The 26,475-nt window shown below is 64.0% G+C and overlaps 1 protein-coding gene across 6 annotated transcripts; it reads left to right on the top strand.

Annotated features, from left to right (window-relative positions):
- The first annotated feature begins 5,384 nt into the window (after window positions 1-5,384).
- On the top strand, window positions 5,385-25,072 carry SLC22A18 (solute carrier family 22 member 18). 6 transcript variants are annotated; one of them, XM_006047457.4, is made up of 11 exons: window positions 5,385-5,521; window positions 6,359-6,527; window positions 8,358-8,455; window positions 9,334-9,494; window positions 9,869-10,001; window positions 16,639-16,757; window positions 17,103-17,210; window positions 18,168-18,268; window positions 22,460-22,561; window positions 22,747-22,867; window positions 24,841-25,072. In XM_006047457.4, the coding sequence occupies exons 2-11, from the start codon at window positions 6,384-6,386 to the stop codon at window positions 25,026-25,028; spliced, it is 1,275 nt and encodes a 424-aa protein (XP_006047519.2). In that variant the 5' UTR covers window positions 5,385-5,521; window positions 6,359-6,383; the 3' UTR covers window positions 25,029-25,072. The 6 variants fall into 6 exon arrangements, with proteins under 6 accessions (XP_006047519.2, XP_006047518.2, XP_025142684.2 ...); XM_006047456.4 differs by having other exon boundaries at window positions 6,356-6,527; XM_025286899.3 differs by having other exon boundaries at window positions 5,401-5,517.
- Window positions 25,073-26,475: the final 1,403 nt, after the last annotated feature.

The raw sequence follows: 26,475 nt of genomic DNA, 5'->3' as shown, positions 1-26,475 counted from the left end.
ACGGAAAGTGCAGCAGGGAAGCATATACACTAACACATGTAAATAGACAGCCAGTGGGAATTTGCTGTACGACTCAGGGAACTCAAACCAGGGCTCTGTAACAACCTAGAGGGCTGGGAAAGGGCGGGAGGTGGGAGAGAGTTTCAAGAGGGAGGGGACATATGCACGTGCATGCCTGCTAAGTCGCTTCCGTCATGTCTGACTCTTTGCGACCCTGTGGACTGTAGCCCACCAGGCTCCTCTGTCCATGGGATTCTCCAGACAAGAATACTGGAGCGGGTTGCCATGCCCTCCTCCAGGGGATCTTCCCAACAGGGATTGAACCTGCATCTCCAGCGACTTCTGCACTACAGACAAGATTCTTCACCACTGAGCCACCGGGAAGGCCTGACATATGTACACCTATGGCTAATTCATGTTGACGAATGACAGAAATTAAACCAATATTATAAAGCAATCATCAATCAATTAAAAGTAAAGAAATATAATTAAAAAAAAAAATCTGCCTGCAATGAAGGAGACACAGGAGACTCAGGTTTGATCCCTGGATCAGGAAGACCCCCTGCAGGAGGAAATGGCAACCCGCTCCAATATGCTTGCCTGAAAAATTCCATAGACAGAGGAGCCGGGCAGGCTATAGTCTATGGGCTCGCAAAGAACTGGACATGACTGAGCGACTGAGCACACACACCATTTCACAGACGGGGAAGCTGAGGCTTGAGAGGACGAGATGCTCGCCGAGGCTGGCTAAGCAGGTCTGGCCCCTGCTTGGCCACTGTTGGCTCCATGACCTTGCAGAGCCCCTCTTCCTTGACTGTCAGATCAAGGCCTGGACCAGGGGTGTCCCACTTATGCCCTGGCTGTGTTCACCGGTTCATCAGGCAGGGCTGAGTCCCAGGGTGGCAGGGGCAGAGAGAGAGGCTCAGGTCATCCCTCGTAGCTAGCATTCCCATTCGCAAAATGCGTGCGAGACCTGACCACCCCCGAGCTGGGCATCAACCAGAGGCCCAGGAGCAGAAGGCAGCAGAGGCCCTACAAACCTATCCACCAGGTCCCTGGGTGCCCAGAGCAGAGATGGGCAGCTGCTGCTTGTCACTCCTGGAGCCGTCAGCGTGGCTGCCCCCAGCGGAACCCAAACAGCCAGGCTCCCTGAAACTGCCATCCTGGCGGAGGGAGGGGACCGGTGCTGGCCAGGGCGGGGCTCTAGGGTAAGAAGGGCTGCGTGGGTTTGTGACTTCTCTTCTGGGTCCTAGGAGTCTCCCTGCTTCTCCCTGGATTCTCTGCTGAGTTCCTGATGGGCGGAGGTTCCGGGAGACGTGGACTTGGGATGGATAGTCGGAACACGGCGGTCCCTTCTGGCAGGAGATGAGGGCCCAGGACGGGAGGAGGTGGTCCTTGGGGAGAGAGAGCAAGCTCCCTCCAAGTCCCTCAGGCCTGTGCCTGTCTCGGGGACCGCGACACCCAGAGCATGTGGAGAGGAACGCGTCCAGACCACGTGTCCTGCCTCGGGCCCTCTCTGGTCCCAGCCTGGTGCACAGGTGTGTGTGACTCTTCCCTGAGCCCTGCTTTCTTGTGAAGTTGGAAGGCTCGTCTTTTGCTTCCACACTGCCCTTTGGCCTTCCCACCATTGCCCCATGCCCGACCATTGGTGACCAGCCACTCGCCCCTGGCTCTCCTGGATGGACACCCCTCCCTTGAGGCTGCAGTTCCTACAGAACCCCAGGGCCCTGGAGATGGGGCCTGAGACCTTACCATGCCACCCCCACTCTGCCGCCCAGGCTGCCCCCCACCCCAGCGTCACCCCGTCCTTCCTGTAGTCAAAGCCCACGGTGAGTCTGTCTGGCTTCCAGGGACCTGAGAGGCAGGATAATTGGGTGGCCCCGCTTGTCTGGAATGGTTCCTGTTTGCACATGGCAAGCCCCAGGTCCCAGGCAAGCTGGGGCCGTCAGCACCTCCTTAAGGGTCTCAAGAGCAGGGTCCCCTGGTCCCCCTCTCCTCTGGTCACAGGAGTGTGTGGCCATCACACAGTGTACCCCAGCGGTCATCTGAGGGCCCCAGGGCCTCCAGTCTGCAGGCCTCTGGCCTGGAAGCCACCTCCAGCAGCCTACGCACCGTGCTTCCCGTGAAAGCTGCCTTCCTCTCTCGGCTGTGGCCGTCGGCCAGCAAGAGCCCCTAGAGTGAGTGACCCCCCCCACTGCACCATGTGGCCCCTGCACCCTAGCACTGGGCCGGGAGTGGGGCAGAGCCAGTGGGTGGGAGCTGGGACCCCAGGCCTCTGCAGCCTTGCCTCTGCCGGAGCACGTGGAGAGGCCAGCGGAGAAGCCCCCGGCGGCTGGCAGAGCCTCCTCCGGGGACGTGGTCAGGTCCAGTCCTGAAGGCTCAGCCCCAGGACCCCACCCACAGGGGAGTCGGAACCCACACAAGGCCCAGCCCCTGCCCCCTCCTCCAGGAAGTTCCTGCCCAGACTGCAGTCCCTGAGGTCTACGTCACAGACCCCAGTTCTGGTAGGCTCCTCGGCACCTGGGCCGGGAAGACCAGCTCTCCTGGAGACCTGCCCCAGCCCCGGTCCTGCTCCAGCCCAAACCTCCTTGGCTTCCCTGAAGAGGTGCCGTCGCAGTGAGCCCTTGGGGGAGGATAGGAGTGACGGGCACAGTTCCACGACACCCCCGTCAGTCCCCTCTTGGGCCTCTCTCCCAGAGCTGTTGTTCAGTCGCTCAGTCATGTCCGACTCTTTGCAACTCCATGGACCGCAGCACGCCAGGCTTCCCTGTCCATCACCATCTCCCAGACTTTGCTCAAACTCATGTCCATTGAGTCAGTGATGCCATCCGACCATCTCGTCCTCTGTTGTCTGGTTCTCCTCCTGCCTTCAATCTTTCCCAGAATCAGGGTCTTTTCAAATGAGTCAGATCTTTGCATCAGGTGGCCAAACTATTGGGGCTTCACCTTCAGCCTCAGTCCTTGCAGTGAATATTCAAGGTTGGTCACCTTCAGGATTGACTGGTTTGATCTCCATGCTGTCTGTCCAAGGGACTCTCAAGAGTCTTCTCCAGCACCACAGTTCGAAAGCATCAATACTTCAGTGCTCAGCCTTCTTTATGGTACAGTTCTCACATCCATGCATGACTATTGGGAAAACCACAGCTCTGACTATAGGGACGTTTGCTGGCAAAGTGATGTCTCTGCTTTTTAATACACTGTCTAGATTTGTCATAGCTTTCCTTCTAAGCATCTTTTAATCTCATGGCTTCAGTCACTGTGTGCAATGATTTGGGAGCCTGAGAAAATAAAATCTATCACTGCTTCCACTTTCCCCCTTCTGTTTGCCATATAGTGATGGGACAGATGCCATGATCTTCGTTTTTGTTTTTTTAATGTTGGGTTTTAAGCCGGCTTTTTCACTCTTCCAGTATCAGGGCCCTAAATACCGTCTTGATCCAGGAGACATGCTATTGCCCCTCCAGTTCAGACCGCACCTCCTGCACCTGTGTGTGAGGCACGAGTCCACCCCCTCGAGCACTGAGCCCCAGAAGGTTCTCCCCTCCAGACCCCGCCCCCCGCACACACCCTGGCTCCGTCTCAGCTGACGGCCACCACCCACACACCCCCTGGAAGCTCCTCCTTCCCTGGATTTGCCTACTCTCATCCTCGGTCACCACCTCCTATCTGAGTCTGCGTGCCCCTCCTCGGGACTGCAGACACGCCTCTGACCAGCCCACCCCCTTCAGTCATGATCAGCACATCAGCTCGAGGTCCTTCTAGAAGCGGCGGGCGTGGAGCCCAGGCTCCGCGGCACACCACCTCCCTGTGCGTCCTGCGTACTGGGTGTGCTCTGCCCTCTCCCACACACGCAGACACATGTGCACACACACCTGCCTGCACACGCCCGCCTCACCACCATTTAGGACCCTGCAGAGGTGTCGCCTCCTCCGAGAAGCCCTCCTCCCCAGCCGCTCAGATCCAGCCGGAGGCCGTGACTGCTGTGTGTGGGGGAAGCAGGTCCAAGGGAAGTGCAGTTGCCCGGTGAAGTGAATGGATTTCCCAGCTCCCTCCAGACCAGGAAGCGCCCTGCCCACAGAGCCTGTTGTGATGAATACTCGGGCTGGATCTGATTGCTGCTGCTCCAGCCAGCCCCGTGCCACCCGCGGGTCCTGTGTGTCACAGGAGGAAGGGAGAGGTGAGTGAGCAGCCCCTTCCTGCATACCCCTTGCCTTTGGACTCAAGTCTGCCGCCATCACAGGCCCACTCTGGGAGAAGGGGCATGAGCCACTGGCCCTGAGGCCTGAGGGCCCTCTTGCCCTCCCAGAAAGGCATCGCAGCAGCCCTGGGTCTCCCCCAACTCCACGCGTAACTGCTGGACTTTGGCCTGTCTCCTTGGGCACCGTGGCTTCCCAGGTGGTACAGCGGTAAAAAACCCTCCTGCAGTGCAGGAGACACAGGTGATGTGGGTTCCATCCCTGGGTCAGAAAGATCCCCTGGAGGAGGGCCTGGCAACCTGCTCCAGTATTCATGCCTGGAGAATCCCATGGACAGAGGAGCCTGGCAGGCTACTGTCTATGGGGTCACAAGAACAGAACTGAGAGCCCCCTCAACACACACACACACAGGCACAGCGGGCTCCTGGGCTGCCTGCCCCACCTGTCTCAGGCTCCTGGTCCCTGCAGTTAGAGAGCTGCGTGAGCTGAGGGTAACGCATGGCGGAGGGGACATCGATTTTGACGTTGGCCTGGCTCTGAGCTGCAGGCAGTTCGTGGGCGGCAGAGTCCTGTGTGGACCTCTGCTCATTTATCTGGGAAACTGTGACCCGAGAGGGAGTCTGTGTTTCCCAGGGCTCCGGCAGGGGCTCTGGGTGACTGCAAGGGGGCATGAGCTAGTCCCCCGGAAGGACAGCTTGAAGCCAGGTGGACCTGCATACCTTGGGGCTCTGATGGCCCTGACCAAGCTGGTGGGCGCGCCGCAGTGTGAAAGGGGAGAGAACCAGCATCTCAGTAACTGCGGGGTGACGTGGGGCCAAGAGCGGTTCCCAGGAGGTATCTGTCTCCCTGCCCGCCTCTGGCTCTCTGCAGACCCCACCCAGAGGGCGAGCCAGGCATTGCCCTCCCCCTTCCTCTCCTTGCACCTCTCTCCTTCCCAGCCCGTCCTGCCTCCCTCCGCCCCATCTTGCCCACCCAAAACCCAGACTGGACACCCAGAGCTGCTCCAGCGGTCTGAGCTCCGGCCTTGCCCCGCAGTCCGGGGGGGAAAAAAGGCAGAAGAGGGCAGGTCCGGGGCCACGGGGCGGAGCGGTGCCCGCCGGGGGGCGGGTCGGGCTCGGCCAATGAGAGCTCGGAGGTCGCGGGCGGGGGCGGGGTGTCCGGGTTGGCCTCGGGGGCGGGGAACTACCCCGGGAGGGTAGGTGTCCCAGGGCACCCTGAGTGGGCCGGGGCCTGAGCCCAGCCCCGGAAGAGCAGGAAGGCCGGAGCTCACCCCACGAGGGCTCACCTCGCCAGGACGGTGCCCAAGCCGATCCCTGGGAAGGCAGGTACCAAGCTCCATTCAGCACCCCTGCCAGCCAGGTGCCCCTGACTGGCGGCTCTTATCCTCTGCCCCTGCTCCCTGCAAGTTCCCCGCACCCCAGGATGGGAAGTCTGGGCACAGCCCCAGGTCTTTCTTTGATGTCACCCTCCTCCCCACCCCTGGGTCTGGGTTCTGAAGGCGACCCTTGGGCCCAACTGTACAGCTGGGTGTTCATTTGGCAAAACTTGATGGAGGCCTCCATGGAACCACAGACTCTGGCTACAGCTGGTGGGGGGTGTGGGGAGCAGACAGGGCCTGGCTACCCTACCTGGGGGGCCTGGAAGGCTGAGCTGCCCCTCCAGCCCACCCCCAGATGCTCCAGAAGGCCCTCTGGCTTGCTGGAGGAGCTGGGCGAAGTAGGCTGTCGCCTGAAAAGAGCTTCACAGGGGTGGTGGAACCGCCCGACACACACACACATACACACTTACACACACATGAGTCACCTACCTCAGCTGTGGTCAGTGACCACTCTGGCCTCAGTTTCCATCTCAGAGTCAGGCCCTAAGCCCAGCCCATGCTGGACAGGAGGCTCCCATCTCTGGCTCCATGGTGGCCGTGTGCCCAGATCCCGAGTCGTCCGTCGAGGAGGGGAGGGACACTTGATCTCCGAGAGCAAGACCGGCCCAAGGTCACTCGGCAACGAGAGGCTGGAGAGCCCCGCTGAGAGTCCAGCACCCCGACCTCTCCCCTGGGCCCTCTGCGTGCCGCCCGCCTCCCGCCCCATGACTCAGCACCCTCGCCCAGCTCAGAAGGACTTTTGCTCCCTGCCTGCTCCTGCAGCCTCCCGTTCTTATCCCAGCAGGGTCTTCCAGCAACACCTGCCCAGCATGCAGAAAGTCGGGGCCCCCGGGGGCCAGGGCCAGGCCCCCAGCGGAATGGGCGCCCTGGGCCGCTCGGGGGTCATGCTGCTCACATACGTGCTGGCGGCCCTGGAGCTCACCTGCCTCTTCATGCAGTTCTCCATCATGCCCGTGAGTACCCTTCCCCAGGCCGCCTGCCCCATCCCCCTTGCCTTCCTTCCGGCTCCGGCGGGGCCCACGGTCCAGCCTGATGCGGCCAGGCTCCTCTCTCTGGGACCCCTTGCTGTACTGGAGCTGAGCCAGTTGAGGCACACGGGGACTGTGCCTCCGGGCCCCCCATCAGCAAGTCCTGGGCTCTGTTGCTCCCGCCCCAGCTCGAGGCCATGGCCCTCTTCACCCACCAGCCTGACACCCGCGCAGCTCACTTCCTAGTCTCACTTCCTAGTCTCACTTCCTAGTCCCGCTCAGCCCTCTTCCGCAGATCTCCCCCGCAGCGGGGCCCTCCCCCTAGCACCCGCCAGGTACCCGGAGTCACTTCCCCTCCGGTCCTGGTTGGTCCAGCCTCCTGAGGCTTGCCCACACCCCACACTGTATGTCATGGTCTTGGATCGCTTCCGTCTCCCCAGCCAGGATGTGAGGGCGGGACCAATCCGGCTGGTTGTCTGCTGCCTGCCCTGGTCTGGACTCTGCCTGGCCCCCGGCAGCCCCTGGGTTTCTGTGGCCCCCATGGCTCGCTGGTGCCCACCCACTCATCATCCTCCCCCGTGCACTCCTGTCTGTTCATTCCACACCCCCACGTGCAGCTGGCCCGCTGGGACTTGCCCTCCTGGAGCAGCAGCTCCCAGTGGACTTTGGAAGACTGGAGCTCCAGAGGTCCTTGTCTGCCCGGTCTGGGTGGGACTGTGGCCCTAGCCACTGATCGCTTTTAAAAGTTCCCCAAGAGATTCTTATAAGCAGCCTGGGCCTGCGGATCTGGGTGAGAGCGGGTATGGCCTTTGCCACAAGTCCAGCCATGGCGGAGCCCTGGCCAAACAGCAAGCCCAGCTCCCCCGCCTCCCAAGCCTGGCTCACCTCCACCGGGCTGGTCCAAGCCCTGTATCCCCTCCTTGGCAGCCAAGGGGCCTGAGAAGGTGCCCCGCTACCCTTCAGAGAGCCGGTGATGGAGTGATGAGCGAACATGAAATCCTGAGAACTCGGGGCTCCCAGTGCCACCTGCCCTCCCACCGGCTCTCCCGAGGGCGGGGGGCATGTGTCTGCTCCACAAATGCTCGCAGGGACCCCAGGTGCCTGTCCTCAGAGCTCAGAATACCGCAGAGCACAGTGCGGACTGGACCACAGGCAGCCCAGCGCTGGTGGCCCTGAGCGTAGGTGAGACCTGTGACTAGACTGTGCTGCAGGAGGGCCTGGGGCTGCTGAGGGTGTGGCGGGTTTGGGCTCAGCGGGGCTGCCCTAAGAAGGCGACCCTGTACAAAGCCTTAAAGGAGACATGGGAGTGGGCTGGCCAGTACAAAGGCCCCGGGGCAGCCGTGGGATCAGTGCTGGAGGGGAGAAGGCGCTGAAGCCAGGACGGGCTGCGGGGACCCCAAGGGTGGAAGCATCAGCAGGAGCTGGTCTTAGAGGAAAACCAGGAGTCAGTTCTGGACGTGCTGAGGTCCAAGGGCTTTTAGACACTGAGTGCTGAGCCAGGGCAAGATGGGGTCTGCCTCACACCCTCGAGCTGTATCCCGAAGAAGGGAAGGGGGGCCAGCAGCTGCCTTCACCGAGTTCTGAGTCCCTGGAGCCTGGACCCAGAGGCCCTGTCAGGCTCCCCGCTACGCTATAAGCAGCTGAGTCCAGGGTCACAGGTCACCCCAGATGCCTCATGGGGCGGTCAGAGCCAGATCCTCAATCACCTCACACGCTGCTCAGAGCTACCCTTCTTCCCCTTTTCCACCAAGGACCCCGGATCGCAGGTGCTGGGGGCCTTCCAGGTGCCTCCCACCGACCCCTCCTATGTTTCAGTACCTCTCTCGGAGGCTGGGCCTGGACTCCGTCGCCTTTGGCTACCAGCAGACCGTGTTTGGCGTGCTGCAGCTGCTGGGCGGGCCTGTGTTCGGCAGGTACGGCGGGGTGGGGAAGTTTGGGGGCCCTCGTCCCGTGATGACCCACACCTGCCCTTGGGAGGTCATGGCCTGGGTGACTCCAGGTTCCCGGACCTCACACTGGGCCCCACTAGAGGGATGGCAGCCCCTGAGGCACAGATGAACTTTGACCCTTCGTTGTTCCGTGGCTCAGCCGTGTCTGACTCTGTGACCTTCACCATCTCCTGGAGCTTGCTCAGACTTGGCCCCTTAAGTGCTGGGTTAAGCCGCTGTTCCCAGGGTGTCCCGACACAGAACCGCCACTAACTCTGGTTTGTGGCTGGAGAGAAGATGTAACTGGTGAGGCTCTTGTGGCTATAAATGCCCTGCCCTACTGAGCTGGGGGGTTCCACCAGCAACTTTTCTGGAAAAGAGAATCCTGGGGACTGGGACTCCCACTAGGCTTAGTGCTCTGGGGGTGCTGGGCTCACCCTCCTGCAAACCCTGGCGTGGACAGATCAGTGTGGCAGGAGTCAGATCTCAGAGTCACTCCATGGGAGAGAAGGGGCTCCAGACCCGGTAACGCAGGACAGAGCAGGGGTCTTGGGGGTGGGGGGGCATTCCCCACTTGCACCCGGGAAGAGCTTTCTGTAAAGCATGCATCCCACAAGTTATTCACTAGGAGGGGGAGTGACCGAGTGGGTCAGACTCCCCAAGGTCACTAAGACTGCCACATTGGAAGGGTGGAGAAACAGGCCCTGCGAGGAGGGAGGCGGGGAGCCGGGCCCTCCCGCACCCTCACAGCACCCGGACCTTTCTGCGGCCCAGCTCCCCGGGCTTCCCAAGGGGCAGGTGTGGGGCAGAAGAGGGGCACCCCTGCCTCCTGCCGGTGAGGGTCATGGGTGTGGGCCCCCCAGGTTCGCAGACCAGCACGGGGCGCGGGCAGCCTTCACGCTGTCCTTCCTGGCCTCGTCCGCCCTCTACCTGCTCCTAGCGGCTGCCTGCATCCCCGCCCTGCCCGGCGTGGCCTTGCTCTTCGCCTCGCGCCTGCCGGGGGCACTCATGCACACGCTGCCAGGTAGGGCGCCCTCGGCAACATGTCCCAGTTGCCGGGGCCCAGGACTGGACTGGAGGGGGCGGGGGGCGGGGCGGGGGCTTGGTGTGGGCGTGGCCTGAGCCAGGGGAGGGGCAGACACCACCCTCAGGGGCCCTGGACGCTGATGGAGGGGTGATGTACGGGGTGGGCTGTGCTTCCCCGGGGCTGAGTAGAGGGGGTGGGGAGCATGCGGCCTAGGGACAAGTTGGGGTGCAGCGTGTGACGCGGGGGGTGACAGGGAGGGGGCAGGTCGGAGGAGTGGAGGGGCGTGGCCTGTGGGGAGCAGGTGCAGTGGGGAGGCGTGGCCTGGGCTCCGTGAGGGGTCCGCGCAGCTCAGCCTGCGTCCCACCCGCCAGCTGCCCAGATGGTCATCGCGGACCTGTCCACACCTGAGGAGCGGCCCGCGGCCCTGGGCCGGCTGGGCCTGTGCTTTGGTGTCGGACTCATCTTCGGCTCCCTGCTCGGTGGAACCCTGAGCAGCTCGTGCGGGTGAGTGTCCGGGGCGCGGGCCCGGCCGGGGTTGGGGCTGGCCAGCCAGGCGGGGTGTGGGTACCGGGCCAGACGAGCAAGGACGAGACGGCTCTGTACCACCCAGGCCCTCAGCCCGGCACCGCCGCCTCTCCGGGCCTTGGTTTCCCCATGGGCACCCTGACCTGGTGGGTCCACGGGAACCGGCTGGAACCTCCGGGTGGGCGTGGGCATCCAGGGGCGTGGCCTATGCGGTAGGCGGGGTCTGAAGGCTTAGACAAGCGAGTGCCGTACACCACGTGGATTCCTCAAACGTCAGGCGGGAGGACCTCCAGGGAGGCAAAGGCCCTCACATGTGGACGCGAGAAGGCCTGTGAGGCTGGAGTGGACTGAGGAGGGGTGGGCAGCGCGTCGGGCCGTGGAGCCCTGAAGCAGGGGCCTGGGGTGACCTGGCTGCTGTGTTGAGACTGTGGGGGCTGGGGCCACAGCAGGGAAACCAGAGGTGGGGACTGAACTGGTCCATGTGGGAGAGCACGGCGGCTGGACCAGGGGCGGCCGTGGTGCGCAGAGGGCAGCGGCGGGATCTGGATTGGTTTTGCTGATGGCTGGGGTGTAAGTGTGAATGGAAGGCCGTGCCTGGGCTTGGGCTGGGCCTGGGGGAGCCGTGGGCCTCGCTGAGGTCCCTGCTACCCTGGCTACCCATGGGAGTTGGGTCCCCACCAGGGTAAGTCTGGTGCCTGGTAGATGCATGAAGGAGTTCCTGAGTGGACTGATGGGGGGGTCTGAGCTGGAGGAGAATGGGGCTGTGCTCTCAAGTGGGGGGTTTCTAAGCCCTGGGAACTGCTCCAGAGGAGGGCTGGGGCCCAGCACTTCATTTTAGAAGCCAGGAATTAAGAAAAGCCACCTGGAGGACCCGAAGAGATGGGATTCAGGTGGATATCCAGGCCTGAGGGTCAAGGACGGGACCCACTGCCCGCGACTGCGGACTCCCCCTGGACCGGGACCGCCTCCCTCCCCGCTCAGCGCGGGCGGGATCCTGGTTTGGTAGATGGGCCCCGGGATGAGAGAGAGGGCCTCTGTGTGCCCAGGGAGAGACGAGAAAGGGTCAGGGGCTGTGAGTGAGAAGGAGCACCCGGGGAGTGAGGACAGGTGGAGCAGGGGCAGCCACACGTGCAGACCCTGCGGGTCAGGATCAGAACCAGGACTGGAGCTTCACTGGCCAGCCCGGCCACCTGCCTCCCTGGGCCCTGGGCAGGTTTGCTCACCTTGCGGAGTACACACACCCAGAGGCCTCCTCGGGCCAGCCCCCTCATCCCTCCTGTCTTTACCTGCCCTTGTCCCCAGCGTAGCTGCTGACCCAGGAAAGACCACTCACTCCCCTCCCCCTCCTCAGTCAGTCAGTTCAGTCGCTCAATCGTGTCCAACTCTTTGCAACCTCATGAATCCCAGCACGCCAGGCCTCCCTGTCCATCACCAACTCCCGGAGTTCACTCAAACTCATGTCCATGGAGTCGGTGATGCCATCCAGCCATCTCATCCTCTGTCGACCCCTTCTCCTCCTACCCCCAATCCCTCCCAGCATTAGGGTCTTTTCCAATGAGTCAACTCTTCACATGAGGTGGTCAAAGTATTGGAGTTACAGCTTCAGCATCAGTCCTTCCAATGAACACCCAGGACTGATCTCCTCCTCCTAGAAGCCCCCAAATTCACCCCATCCCTTCCCTCACCTTCCAGGGCATTCCACTAGCTTCCCAATTCCATCCCAAGGTCTAAGGCACTTTCTTTGATGGGTGGGGAAACTGGAGCCCCACAGAAGGTAAGGCCCCCCTCAGTGGAGCTCCCAGTACCCCCTCAAGGCCCCGGGAAGTGAGGGTCCTCTGGGACCCCGACGCCCCACGGCAGGGGCTGGCCCCCTGTCTCCTTGTCCAGCCTCTCTGCTAGCCTCAACCTGCTCTACCTCCCGGCACAGCCCACGGCAAGGGCAGGCGGGATGCAGAGGGAAACTGCAGCGGGGGGTGAGGTCTCCCTGGCTGTTTCTGCCTGCCCATCCCAGCCTCCCCTACCCTAAAGGCCCCTAAAGGCCCCAACCATGCCCCAGCCTCCACCACCACCAGGGAGCAAGTGGAGGGAGGAAGTGGCCTTGGCAGCCGCTGCCCTGGGCTAGGTACTGGTATAACTGGTTTAGGCCCAGCCTGCAGCTCAGGGCTGGGAGGCCTGGCTACCGCAGAGCACCCAGACCTGCGCCCTGAGTCACTCAGCAGGTGAGGGGCAGCTCTGTGACTCAGAGCCCCCAGCCTGGCACCTCGCAGCCTGGGGAGGCCTCCACAACCCGCTCCCCCAGGGGGGCCTCGTGCCCCCAGGGTGGGCAGCACCAGCCTGCCTAGCCCACCGCATCTGGGTCCTGGTGAAGTTAGGGGGGAGTCCAGGGGATCAGCTCAGGCGTTTGAGAAACAGGGGCCACCTGTCAGGCGCTGCTGAGAGTGCAACCCCAGGCCCGAGCTAGACTTAGCGTGGGGGTCTCTGCAGGACCCCCTGCTCCTCTGGGCACTAGGGACTGCCCCACAGTCACAGATATCGCTGCGCCTGCAGGCCAGCACCCAAGGGCTCTGCGCCCTAGAGGGGACCCACCCGGGCATGCTACTTATCCAAGCTGGGGCTGGGAGCGCCTCCAGCCACAGACCTTAGAGGTCAGGCCAAGCTGGGTTCAGTGTCCCTGGCTAGCCTTCCTGGGCGCTAAGTGATCCCAGTCCCACGCCATGCCCAAAGGGCACTGTGACTCGGTCAGTGTGACCCCCTCCTTATCTGGAGGCCTGGGAAGGCTGGTCTCTCCCAGGACCATACCTCAGCCCCTGGATGAGGGGACGGGAAGCCCTCACCCTGCTGATGGAAGGCTCCCAGCCCAGTTAAAACCTGGGGTTAATGAGCAGACACCGGGGCTGCCCCGAGCAGCTCTGAGGCGACTCAGGGCAGCCAGGCTGCGTGCTCCACTGCCTCTTTCCCCGACTCACTGAGGCCGTGTCGCCTCCCCACCCGGGGGTCGTGCAGGCCCTGCAGATGGACCCTGGTGCGTCAGGCCCTCGGGGGTCCTCAGGCGGGGCGCTAATGGCTGAGATTAGTGCGGCTGGACCTCAGGTTAGACCTGTCGGCCAGACAGGGCTCTGGGAAAACCTGCACAAAGGCAGAAGGAGCTGGGGGCTTGTCTGGGGACCTGCGTGGGCAGAGGCTTGGCAGGCACAGAGGCTGGACCACGAAGGGTTAGGCCGGACACGGCTTTAGGGCCGTTTTCTGGCACTTGAAGCCAGAGGGGGGCTGAGTCAGGGGTGGCCCTTAAGGCATCCATTGTCAGACACGGTTCCACCCGCAGTGTGGTGGGCCAGGGCTCAGCTAGGCCAGGGGGCTTCTCCCCCCAAGCTCAGACCGGGTGGCTGGTGACTCCAGGAGGCCCCTCATAGCCAGGCTCCACCTGAAGCTGGGCCCAGCTGACCCCAGGCCCCTCCAGGAGGGACAGGACTGGGGTGCGCAGGTCAGGAGGCCCTGAGGGGGGCCTTGGTGGGAGCGGTCCCCTGCTGGGAGCCCTGGAGCTGATGGGGAGGGCAGCTCCAGCTCACGAGGAGTGGTCACCTCAGATCAGGGCGGGAGTTGGACAGTGTCGGGCAGAGAGGATGAGTGTGCAGAGCCCACACGAGGTGGGCAGGTGGACAGGCCTCCCGCCGCCCGATAAGGTCAGATCGGCAGATTCCAGGCCCTGAGATAAGGATGAAAGGCAGTGTTTTTGTGGCTGCTGACATTTGACCAGCGCCCGTGGCAGCCGCGACCAGCCGTGGCCGGTTCCAGAGGCATCCCCCGGCGGGAAGCAGGCGCCCTGGGAGGGTAGCCCCTGGGAGCCCAGCCCTCGCTGGCATCTGAGGAAAGGTGGTCACCCAGCAAGCTAGCCACCGAGAAGGGACAGAGCACTCAGTGCCCTGAGTCCAACCCAGGGCCTTCGAGGGTCTCTAGGGTCTGTCTGTTCGGTCTCCCGTCAACCCATCCGACCGAAAGCAAGAGGGAGTGAGTGGACAAAGACACGAACCTGCCTGCCTCATGGCCCACACCCAGTTTGTATTAAATAAAAACGGTCCAGTGAGCCAGGGGACAGACGGCCCAGAGCCCCACCTGCCTGAGCTGCACCCCAGAGGTGCCCGGGCTGGAGGCAGACTCGGGGGGTGTGCTGACGACAGAGCAGTGGCGAATGGGGGCAGGAGGCAGGAGGGGGTCCCCACTGAGAAGCCCCCACCATGGGCAGTTCCCCCTGTCCTCCACTCGCCTTTCTGCCATCTTGCCCGGGGGAGTCAGAGAGCACCGCGCGTGCAGGACACCCCAGGCTCCCCAGGCAGTGGGGGCCCCCACCCCCTCCCGGGGCCTGCCAGCGGCCCCATGCCCCTTCAGTTCACTGGCCACCCCACACGGGACAGGAGAGAACCCCCCAGAGAAGGGGCCTGGCGCCCAACTGCCCACCCCTCGCTTGTCACTAGCCTCCCCAAATAACCATCTAAGTGGCCGCCTCTGCTCTCATGCATTTCCGGGGCCTCTGGCAAAGAAAGCTGGTTTTGTCCTTGCCCGGGCAGGCCTAGAGCAGTGACGTGTGGGCCTCGGAGGCCACAGTCCTGAAGAAAAGGCCCTTCTCTCTGGCTACCAGGGCTGGAGTGTCCCTGCCATCTCGGGGAGGGGGCTGTGGGGTCCAAACCCACCCACATCTCTCCCAGGGGCCTCCAGGGTCCTCTGACCCTTCCCACCTGGCAGCTGATGGACATGCCCATTTGTCCGGAGCCTGAGCAGCCAGAAAGCCCAAATGCTCCACATCCCGGGTGGTGGGCGTCGGCCGGGGGACCAGAGACGGGCCTGTGGGGAGGGGTGGGGTTCAGGGCCCGCTGCAGCCCTGACCAGCGGTATAAGCCCCGGCAGGTCCCAGCCCAGGAATGAGGGTGGCCGGGGCCCAGCCTCTCTGGTATGGAGTCCCCACGGGCTTCCCTGATCCCACATGGAGGAGATCCCTGTCCTCCCTGGGGCTCCCCGGGCTGCTGTGCATGTGTACATGTGTGCACGTGTGGGCACCTGTGCTGAAGTTAGGGCGGGAGAGTCCTCTCCCTGAAGTCTGAGGAGAGTCAGGGGCAGCTCGTGGCTGCCCTGTCTGAGGGCACAGGGAGCCTCTCCCAGGACACTGATGGGGTCTGGGCCAGGACAGCTGTCGTCCGTTTGGTCCAGTCTGGCCCACGGGGGTCTCAGAGGAGGGTCCCACCCAGGCCCCCCCACCCTGGGGGGCGGATAGTGGCCCTGGAGTAGAGCAAGCCCTTCTCAGAGGATGGGGTACCCGCTGTAGAGGCGGGCAGGGCCTCACAGAGAGGGCCCTTGCAGGATGTGTAGGAGTTTTCTCTGCTGTGGAGGGGCAGGGTGTTCTGCCATGCCCAGGCCTGGAGGTCCACGCAGCCTGGCTCAGTAAGAAGCTCCTGTTTCTCTCCTCTAGCCTTCAGGAGGAAACGGGGACAGTCAGAAGGGCCAGGCCCCAGCGCCCTTGCTCCCGGCTGACACGCACAGCCTGCCTGGTGCTGGAGGCAGAGGCCTGCCTGTGTGGCCCCGGGGGGTCACAGGCGGAGTGTCCCTGAGCTGACCCACGGAGGGGAAGCACACCCTCAGAAGTGAAAGCCGAGGGGAGAGTCTGAGTCACGGCCTTGGTGGGAGCACGGGAAGGTGGGCAGGCGCCCTAAGGCGCCCTGGGTCTTTAGGGGCCAAAGGCCCCCCACCCTGCGGGCCCAGCCTGCCCAACGCCCTCCTGGAAGTGGGGCCTCCTGAGACCCACTAAATGCCGGCCTGTCTGCCCCAGGAGGGCAGGGAGGGCTGACGGCCCCCGAGACACAAATGGGCCCACGGGGGTCCCACGGCCTTCCACGTGGGCGCATGGGGCTGAGACTCAAAGCCAGATCCTGGCCCACTGGGCACGTCGGGGCTAGTATGTCCAGCCACTCCTGGTGCCCTGGCCCCAGTGCCACCTGGCACCCCGCTCACTGTGAGCCTGTGTCGCGCCTTTCCTGAGTCACCCAGGGCAACCACCGGTCGCCTTCTCAGCCTCCATGCTGGGCAGCCCCTCCATTCCCGCCGAGGCGGAGGCCGGAGGGCTCTGGGGACCGGGTCTTTCCCCCAGGAGCCTCGGTGTCCTGCTCCCCAGGGTGGGCGGGACTCTTGGTGCTGCCAGGGGTGTCCGGGGGAGTCTGGGGGTCATCCCCCTTGCTGGGTCCCGTTCCCCAGACACGGCCCCCAGGGCTCACAGCAACCCTGTCCTTCGGGAGCCTTCTCACCCTTCAACAGGCTGGGAGCTGTGCGTCCCCAGGACTGTGGCTGCCCACTCCAGGCCCCTGCCCCCGCCCCTCTGGGGCTCAGCATCCCACCCCCACGGCCGCCCACCCTCAGAGACCCCCAGGGACGGGAGGGTCTGTTCCTTCACCCATCCCCTAATGAATGCGCCCTGAGGGTCCCGTGTCCCGCCCTCCAGACCGAAGCCTGGGGAGGTGCGAGGGGTGGGGCGAGAGCTGAGAACAAGCTGTCCAAGCCCCAGTGCGGCTGATGGGGCAGGGGGCCCGCGTGGCCGGGGGCCTGAGCCCCCTGTGACCACTAGTACCGCCCCCAGGATTCAGTGTCCGGTCATTGTGGCCCTTGTGGTCACCCTCCTGGGAGCCCTCCTCAGCGTCACCTGCATCCCAGCCAGCACCAAGGGGGCCAGCGCCCACGCCCAGACCACACTGCCAGGTGAGCCCTGCCAGGTGAGCCCCAGGAGGTACACTGGTCCAGGTGCACACAAGGCGTGTCCCAGCGGGGCGTCCCTACCAGACGCGCCTGGCCAGTTACAGCCCCAGGTATGCCCCTTCGGGATGCAGCCAGTGTGAGGCGTGAGCCCTCCGCCCCCAGCAGCCAGCACCCTGGACCTGGGGTCCGCGCTCCCCCAGCCCAGCCCTCCCTTCAGGGACACTTTGCCAAGACCACGGCAAGCCAGAGCAGCCGTGGCAGCAGGGGCTGTGCCCCAGGCAATGGGCCCGCAGGGCCAGGGACATTCAGCCGCTGCCGGTGGGCTGACGGCCCCTCCGCCTGCCCCAGGGAAACCCAAGGCCAGCGTGTTTGATCTGAAGGCCATCACCCGCCTGCTGCTGCAGCCGGGCGTCCTGCCGGTGTTTCTGGTCAAGGTCATCTGCGGCCTCCCCATAGGTGAGTCTGGGGCCGGGGTGGCCGGGAGTTCCGGGGTCCGCGGCCAGGAGTTCTGGGGTCTGCGGCCGGGAGTTCTGGGGTCCGCAGCTGGAGCACCGCCCTTCCTCTGCCCGGCCTCTCGTGCTCCAAGCCACCCTGGGCCCCAGGCCCACATCTGTCTCAGGGAGGGCACGGCCCACCAGTTGGTGCAGGCCTGGGTGCCTGGGCCAGGAGGAGGACAGACCAAGGGTCTCCCCCTTGCCTCAGGCCCCAGTCACCCCTGCTTCACGAAAGCTCTCGCTGCCCTGCCCAGTGGCTTCCGAGGCCTCTCGGGACAGTCCAAGAGAAGACAGTGGGTCTGCAGGGGGACACACGCATTCTGCCTACCCCTGCATCCCTTCTCGGGGGCCTGGGGACACCCCCGAGCAATCAGGCCCAGGAGCAACCCCTCCGAGCCTGTGTCGGGGGTCCTCCACCCAGGGAGCCTTGCAGAGAACAACTGTGAGGCCTCGCTCACAGGTGCTCAGGCGTTCCCACGTGGGCGCTAAAGGGTTAACCCCTCCTCTGCAGAAATGCTCTGCCCTTGCCATCCGGGGAGCCCCTCCCAGCTCACCTGCCCCCAGGACGCTCAGGGGGGCACGGTGATGGGAACCCAGGTCATCGACCTCAGTTCTGGAGCCAAACCCTCCCACCGTGCATGCCCGGGCCCCCCGGTCTCCCATCCCCTCACCCCTCCAGACAGCCTTGGGGTCTGCCCACCTCGGGCAAGGGCAACTCCGGGCACCTTCTTGCTCACAGCCCATGGTGGCCCCGTGGGGCAAACCCGCCAGGGAGGACCTCGGGGAAGGCTCGCGTTGGTCCTTCCTGAGCTGGTCACCGTGCGCAGGCCCCTGGTGCCCCGGCGAATCAACTGTCAGGGGGGTAGACAGGCACGGCTGCACAGCCCTGACCTCTGACCCCTGACCCCCACCCGCCCAGGGCTCTTCATGGTCATGTTCTCCATCATCTCCATGGACTTCTTCCAGCTGGAGGCCGCCCAGGCCGGCTACCTCATGTCCTTCTTCGGGGTCCTCCAGATGGTGAGTGGGTGCCGGGCACGCCGGGTGGGTGGACTCCTGGCACTGCCAGGGTCCCAGGGCCTCACAGACCAGCCCCTCGGTTTCTGAGCAGCGCGGGAGCCATCCTGCATGCCCACCTTTCGGGTGCCCCATCCACCTTTGCTTCTGGCTTGTCCCCTCTCCCCGCTCACGGTTCCCACAGCTTCGTCTGCACCTGCGTGCCCTGTCTGCCCGAGCCTTGCAGATGGCGCTAGCAGTAGAGAACCCGCCTGCCAACGCGGGAGGCGTAGGAGACGTAGGTTTGATCTCTAGGTCGGGCAGATCCCCTGGAGGAGGGCATGGCAACCCACTCCAGCATCCTTGCCTGGGAAATCTCACGGACAGAGGAGCCTGGCCGGCTATGGTCCATAGGGTTGCACAGAGTCGGGCACGACTGAAGCGATTTAGCACGCACACACGCGCACTCTCTGCCCGTCCATCTGCCCGGGGGGGTCCCATCTGAGAGGGGAGGGGGGAGCTTCATCCACACTGGGGCCTGGCGAGCCCTCAACCTCCCGTCAGGAAACACGTCAGAGGCCCACGGCCCTCCCCGCGTCCACCTGGGTACCGGTGGTGCCAGGCCAGCCGGGGGTGGGGAGTGGACCCCCGTTGGGGGGTGCGTGACCAGCAGAACGCCGGGCTCTGTGTGCCCCGCGCCTGCCCACCGGCGGTGTGACCGTGGCGGGGACAGGTGGCGATGTGCCTGCCGCCCCCCGGGACGTCTGCCTGACAGCCGGCGCGCGGGAGGGGCTATTCTGGGATCTGGCGGGCAGCGGAGGGAGCGCTGAACCTCTCCGGAAGCGGGTGGTGGTCCCAGCACCTCCAGGCCATCTGCCACCCGAGCCTCTGGGCCCGGGGCTGGGCTGGACCCCGGACTGAAATAGCCGTTCCGGGGAGGGGCTGGCCCCCACCCGCCGTGGGCCTAGCTGCGTGGACTGGGAAGTGCCAGGCTGGTGGGGGAAAATAGATAAACATAAAACAACAATAACACAGATGCTCTGAACTGGGGGCCGCGGAGCCTTGTTCTAAATGGCCCCTCCCGGGACGTCCCTGACGGTCCAGTGGTTAGGACCCCAGGCTTGCACTCTAGGGGGCGCAGGTTGGATCCTTGGGTGCGGGAGCTGAGATCCCGCATGTGTGTGTTGCAGCCAAAAATAAATGAATAACAGTTTTTTAAATTAAAAACTTATACAAGTAAAATAAAGAGCTGCTCCCAGCCTGCCAGGGGCCTGAGCTCGTCCTGGGATCCCCGAGGCCAGGAGACCAAGGCCAGGCCCTGGCTGAAGTCGGCAGACCACTTGAGACCCCCAGGGACGGACCTTGATAGCCTCAGGCCTGGTGCAGGGTGAGGGTGGGCCTGCCGAGATGGGCCCAGGGCTCCGGTGCCTGTAATGATGGAGTGGACAGGTGGGCGTGGGGGAGCCTGGGTGCGGCCTGGGGACCCTCCCCCAGGCCCACCAGGAAGAGGGGGCTGGGGAGGGGGAGCCTGCAGAGCGGCTGGGTGCCGGGCCTCAGGCCTTCAGTCCCGCAGGCGAAGGTAGGGGCAGCTGAGGCCCTGAGCTGTGTCTGTAGAGAGGGCCTCTGTCACCTCCATCCCATGCAGGGTAGGGCTGGTCACCGGGGGTCCGGGGAGGGGAACCCGCCACTGCTGAAGCTGCCCTGGCAAAGCTCTTCCTGCCCCACCCAAGGGGCTCACCGCGTCCCCCAGCTCCCTGTGTGTGGGGATCCTTGGGGTTGGGATCTCAATGAGGACAGCCCATGTGGTCCTAATCTGGAAGGGACGGCACTCACTCTCCTCCCCTGGGGGGCGCTTGCAGCCCTCTGTCCCTCCTGGGAGGGCCTCCCCCACTGAGCCCTTAGGCCACTGCAGGGATGGAGCTTGTGTCCTGCAGGGGGAACAGAGACAAGCCCCCACCACCTAGGCGTCTGGTGGGTCAGGGGAGACAAAACCCAGGAGAATCAGGGCCCTTGTCAAGGCAGAGATTGCTGCTTCGGTGGGGCAGCCAGCCAGCTGGGGGCTCTCCCCCGGCCCAGGGAGAGGCCCGGAGGGAGACAGCCTCACACAGGGAGGGGCTGCAGGTGCAAAGGCCCTGGGGCGGCTGGGACAGCTGGAGGAGAGAGGACTGTGCTCTGAAGGCCTGCATGGAGGGTGGGCTGCAAAGCCAAGAAGGACCTGGATTTACTGATGTACTCGCTGTGGTTGGGGCCTTGTGGAGGCCGGGTGTGGTCTTACCAGCTGGCCGCCCCCGCCCCTAGGCTGTGTTAGAGCAGGGGTGGGCAGGGGCAACTGGGTGCCTGTGCCCGTGTGACCTTGGGGGAGGCGGTGGCCACGCAGGCCAGGGCGGCAGGGAGTGGGCTGGGTGAGCAGACAGGGTCTCCACGTGGGAGGATTGGGAGAAAGTGAAATTTCTGACTAACTCTAGTTACTAGTTTACTAACTCTGGTTTCATGTAATAACCTGGAAGGCATGAAAGCTTAGGCTTTTTTTTAAGTTAATGGGAAAAGGGAGAGCTGACTCCCAGCACATCAGGGTCCTGGTCTCGGGGTCTGTATGAAAAGTGGAGACAGATTTCAATCTCTCCTGGTTTGTTGGTTTCCTCTGGGGTGTCAAGTACTAAAAGAAACTTGTCAAGTAGATCTTCCCTTTAAACAAACAAAATGAAGATAAGCAAGCGTGAAAGTGGGATTTTTTTTTTTTAAGGACACCCTTGGTTGTGATTTGAGACGGTTTCATGATGCCAGGCAGGCAGCAAGGAGAGGGCTCCCTCCTGGTCCATGGGGCTGGACCCGCCCCCACCCTGGGTCACACAGCCCAGCCCGGGACACTGACCCCCAGCTCCAGTGGGCGCTGCTCCAGCCTCACGGTTCCCCTGGGCACTTCCTGCCTGCCTGGTGGAAGAGGCAGGGACCAGCTAGGGAGCCCCACCCCGGCCTGGGAACGGCCTGTGGGCTGGGCTTGTCCTCTGAGTCACATCCCAGGTGTCAAGGGTGTCCCCGCTCTGGGCTTTTCCTCCCACCCCCATGAGGAGAAGCCGAGGGCAGGAAGGGGAGCTGAACCCAGCCCCTGGCTGGCTGACCCTGGGGCTGAGCTGGTGGGGGGCAGTGGGGGGCAGGACAAGGAGGACAAAGCTGGAGGTGGAGGGCTGAGCAACATTAGGGGGTCTCTCGGGGAGCCTGTGGCCCTTTCCTCTCCTGCCCAGGCTCAGGACAAGCCCACCAGCCTGGGCTCCACCCCACCCCACTCTGGGACCCCGGGCCTCAGTTTATCTGGTCACCATGGGAGTATCGGCCCGCTGGCCTGGACCCTGGCCCCAGTAGGTGGTGGCCGAGGCTCCTGCCTGCCAGGGCCAGGCCTCGGAAGGGCCAGCTGCTGGAGGACCCCACACGGCCACCAGGGCCCTGGGCTCACGTCCCAGTCCAGCCCCTTCCACCCCCAGCCCCTGCGTGCCCTAGCCTCCCCATTTGTGGCAGCTTCCAGCTCCCAGACCAGATAGCCGAGAGGGAACAGAGGAGTGTGGTGGTGGGCCAGGGCACATGGGAGGGGGCTCCCCAGGGCCCCAGGGCTGGACTCTGGGCCACTCTGTGAGCTTTTCGCCCCGTAGTCACGGCCTCCCCCATCCCTGTCAGAAGTTAACCGGCCCTTTCAGGGTTTCCCTGGTGGTTCAGATGGGAAAGAATCTGCCTGCGACGCAGGAGGCCCAGGTTCAATTCCTGGATCCGGAAGATCCCATAGAGAAGGAAATGGCAACCCACTCCAGTATTCTTGCCTGGAAAATCCCATGGACAGAGGAGCCTGGGGCAGGCTACAGCCCATGGGGTTGCAGAGTCGGACACGAAAAAAAGTGTTAACTTTGACTTTCATCACACCTGAAACAGCAGACATGCAATTATTTCTGGATGTGGAACATGTATGTGCGTGGGTGGGTGCATGTGTGTGCATGCATGTGTGTGCATGTGTGTGAGACCCCCAGGCTGCAGGCCTCGTCTCCCCAGAACCTTGGGGCCATCATGGGAGTTGCAGGCTCGCCCCTCTGCCCTGTGCCTTGTCGCTGCTGGGGCTGGTGTCAGGGGCCCAGGGGTAATGGGCAGCAGGGGAGGCCCCCAAGTCAGCCACAGCCCAGACGCCCTCCCAGGCCCAGCTGTGCCCACCTCCGCTCTCTCGCCCTCACCCAGCTCATCCAGGGCCTGGTCATTGGGCGGCTGAGCAGCCACTTCTCCGAGGGAGCCCTGCTCCAGGCCAGCGTGCTGGTCTTCAGCGTGGTGGGACTGGCTATGGTGAGAGACCCCTCTCCATAAAAAAGCAGGGTCCCAGGCCCTCTCCACTGACCCTCCTCAGGTGCCCAGTCTGCACTTGAGCCCCGAGGCTCTCTTGCCCCCAACTCCCACCCAGGACCACCTCAGAGGGACCTCAGGGGTGGGCGACCCCTGCAGTCACACAGCCTCCACCTGCCTCCTGCCAGGCACTGATGGCCAACGTCTTCCACTTCTGCCTCCTGATGCCCGGCCTGGTCTTCAGCATGTGTGCCCTCAACGTGGTCACCGACAGCATGCTGACCAAGGCCGTCTCGACCTCAGACACAGGTGAGTGAGGTCCCCGGGCCGCGTGAAGCGCAGGCCCTGGGGGGCTCCCCGGCGTTGCTCTCTAGGGAGCTTGATGAGCAGTTTGGGGCCAAGCAGCTGCCCTGGGTGGGGACCCAGTGGGCACTGGGTAGGATGGGTGCCCAGGGGTCTGAGTGGGCAGGGTCGGGGTGGTGGCCTGCAAGAGGGTTCAGGTGAGAATCCTGCCTGCCACCCAGCCCAGCCAACCCTGCACCAGGCCCTGCTGATCAGCCCCAGGCCAGCCTGGGGGAAGGGAGGAGGGCTTTCTGGAGGTGGCATCTGGTTTGGTTGAAGTATGCACAGGGTTTCACTAGGAAGGGGAGGAAAGATGGCATCCCAGGCCGGTCCCAGCTGAGCCAGGGTGTGGGGTAAGGCTCAGAAAGGCTGCTGCGGAGGCTGGTTAGGAAGAGGGCCAGGCACAGAGAATGGCAGGAGGCCAGAAAGGGTGTGGCCAGCGCGGGGACGCCTCCCGGTCCCTGCCGGCAGAAGCTCAGGTGCCTCCCGAGGGACCAGTGACCGCAGGCTCACCGCAGTCTCAGTCTAAGAAGCCCCTGGGCCTCCCAGTGGGGCTCAGACACCCCCAGACACACCCCCGCATCCCACTCTGCAGCCCGCCTTCCTTCTGGAGGCCGGGGAATTTCCAGTCCGGACTTGGGGTGTGGTCCCTGGACCTGATGCTCCCCAGGCTCTCGCCCCACACTGCCCTGTGCATAGGGCTGGTCAAGGCCAGGGGCTCCTGTGGGCTGGCTGCAGTCAAAGGCCTCCGCAGCAGCAGGGCCAGAGAGCTCAGGGCCCCAGCTGACCCTCTGTCCATCCACCTGCGTGTCCAGGAGAGGCAGACAGATTCAGAGTCCCCGCTGACAGTGAGGAGGCTGCCGGACAAGGCGTCTGCTCAGGGCTGCCTTGGAAACCCCCAGGGCCCCCCAGATCTGTGACTTTGTGGTCTTGGGGGGCTAGACTGGTCCTGGAGGGCTTCCTGGAGGCAGTGAGCCGGCTCTGCCCAGAGGCCAGGAGGAGGAAGGAGGGGAAGACCTGGAGAGATGAGGGCAGGGCCTGCAAAGAAGCAAGAGCAGCGGGCCCAGGTGCCAGGGGCACCACCTGTCAGCTCGGAAGGAGCCAGAGCTGGTTCCCAGCGCCAGCCTGGGAACTGGAGACGGCAGAGGGGGCGGTAATTGCTCCCTGGTGTTTGCGGGGCCTGTGGGCTGTGGGAGGGGCTGCTCTGAAATTCCCCCTACGCGGGCCCTGAGCCTGGGCGGGGCCTCGCCAGGCCACGCCCACCTGGTCCACGGGCGGGCGGGGCGTTCCAGCGCCGGAAAGGAGCCTCTGAGGACCCGGCAGCCTGGACCTGTGGGCACACGTTGCTTGGTGGCCCGCATAGGGCACAGCTTACAAGGGGAGGGTAGAGATAGGAGGGTCAGGTAGAAGGGGTGCAGGCAGCTAGGTGAGCCTGGGGAGCAACTGCAAAGAAGGGGGCGCCCTTTGAGCACCTGAACCTCCCCCCGGCCCTGTGGGGGTGTTCCCTCCAGTCCACTCGAGGGCAGTAAAGGTCATGGGGGTGACCTGGAGTGTATCGTGGCCCACATTACACCCCAGCCCAGCCCCCACATGGGGGCCTCCCCTATCTGGGCTGGGCTGGGCTGGGCTGGGGTGCTGTGTCCCTGGCAGACTGGGAGGGGTGGCGCCTGGCTCACGACCTGGGGCCCTGCTCCCAGGCTCCTCCTGTGCTTGGGCGCTTTCTGGAGCAGGGCAGAGGCACCACATCCGGAGGCCGCAGTGCTCCCCACGCGTGGCCTGCAGGGAGCAGACCGGCAGGCAGGCCAGGTGGAGCGAGCTGGGGTGCGGAGCTGGGGATGGGGGGACAGGGAGGCCTGGGCCGTGTCCAGGACTCGGGCCGCTGGGGCAGTGATGCTCAGGGACTGGCCAGGCCGGACTTGACCTGCCCTCCCCCGCCGCAGGAACCATGCTGGGCCTCTGCGCCTCTGTGCAGCCGCTGACGCGGACCCTGGGGCCCACCCTGGGCGGCCTCCTGTACCGCGGCTTCGGCGTCCCCATCTTCGGCCACGTGCAGTTCGCCATCAACTTCATCGTCCTCCTGGTCCTCTGGAGGCAGCCTGTGCCCCGGAAGATGGGCAGAGCCCAGTGACCTTGGCCCCAGGCAGACTGGCAATAAACTCCCTCGGGACCTCTCGCAGCCTGGTTTCTGCAGGCTCCTGCCTGCTGGACAGGGGGTCTAGGGAGGGGGTGGGGTGCCGCTTTGGAGGCTGGAGGGCTTCCTGGAGGAGAGGGCCTGCAGCTGGGCCCCAGGGGTCCAGGGAGAGAAGAATCACCCAAGAGCATCCCAGTGTGAGGTGGGTCCTGGCCCTGGAGTCCACCACCCAGGCCAGCAAGGAGTCCTTCCTGCTGCCGTCCAAACGATTCTGCCCGCGTCCCTAGAGATGGAGCTCTCTGCTCACCCGCAGCCCCAGTGCAGACCCCTCGCCAAGCACACTCTGCCTGCACACCCTCCATAGCCCTTGAAATTGCTTCCACTGGTGAACAGAAAGAGGACAGGGTCGTTTTAAAAGGTCAGGCATTTGAGACTTGGGGAGAGTTCGAAGAAGAGAACCCTCATTTCATGTTGGGGAGCCCAACAGGTAGAGAGCCAGGCCTCCAGGCTTAAGAACCGGGGAGCTGTTCCTCTGCCGCCCCCAACCTCCAGCCCAAGTCCCATGGCAAAGGGGCAGCAGGCACGGAGGCCTGCCGCGCCAAGAACCAGCGTGGAGAGGACAACCTTGTCGGGTGTCTGCAGACGCCCTTGAGACCAGGAAGGCCACCCTTCCCCCACAGGCTACTTTTAACAAAAGCTATTAAACTTGGAATATTCCACAGCCCCTCCTGGAGGAGCCTCCGAGAGCCGAGATCCACATGTGTGCACGCTGTCACTCACACACACACACACACACATACACACGCACGCACACACACACACACACACACATACAAGCACACATACATGCTCCCAGCCCCAGAGCTCAGGTCAGACCCCGCCCCCCGTGAGCCCCACCAGGAACTGGCGAGGCACCCGGGCCTCACTCCCTGACTTCCGTCATCCACCAGAGGCTCTGGCGGGAGAGAGCTCCAGGGTGGCGCAGGATGGAGGTGGCCCCAGGTCAGTGGGGGCCCTGGAGCTGGCCTCTCCTCTCCGGAGGAGCCCCCTCCCATTTGCCCTGGGGCCTCACAGTGTTGTTGTGGAGGAAAACATTCATCGCAGGAATGGTTTCTTCTCTGGACCCAGCACCCAGCCTCCCAGCAGGACTACACCCCTCCCAAGCCTGACCCCAGCAACCCAGGGAGTCAGGAGGCCTGTGATGGTGGCCCCCACCCCAGTCCAGGGTAAGACCGACATTAAGGCCCAACTGGGGCCCTTCACTGCCCCCACCTCAGCATCTCCCAGCCTCACACTTGGCTCCCTCCAGCCCCAAAGGCGACGTGAAGGTGCCCTAGCCAGGCCAGGATCGGAGTCCCATCTCGTTCTTCCATCCTTGGCTTCTTCATCACCAACAGAACTTCTACGTGGAGGGACACATGTCCCCTCCCCATCCCAAGGCTTG

Source organism: Bubalus bubalis, chromosome 5 (genome assembly GCF_019923935.1).
Source record: "Bubalus bubalis isolate 160015118507 breed Murrah chromosome 5, NDDB_SH_1, whole genome shotgun sequence".
Lineage (NCBI taxonomy): Eukaryota > Metazoa > Chordata > Mammalia > Artiodactyla > Bovidae > Bubalus > Bubalus bubalis.
Note: the sequence above shows the minus strand (reverse complement) of the source record. Positions and strands in the feature narration are given on the sequence as shown.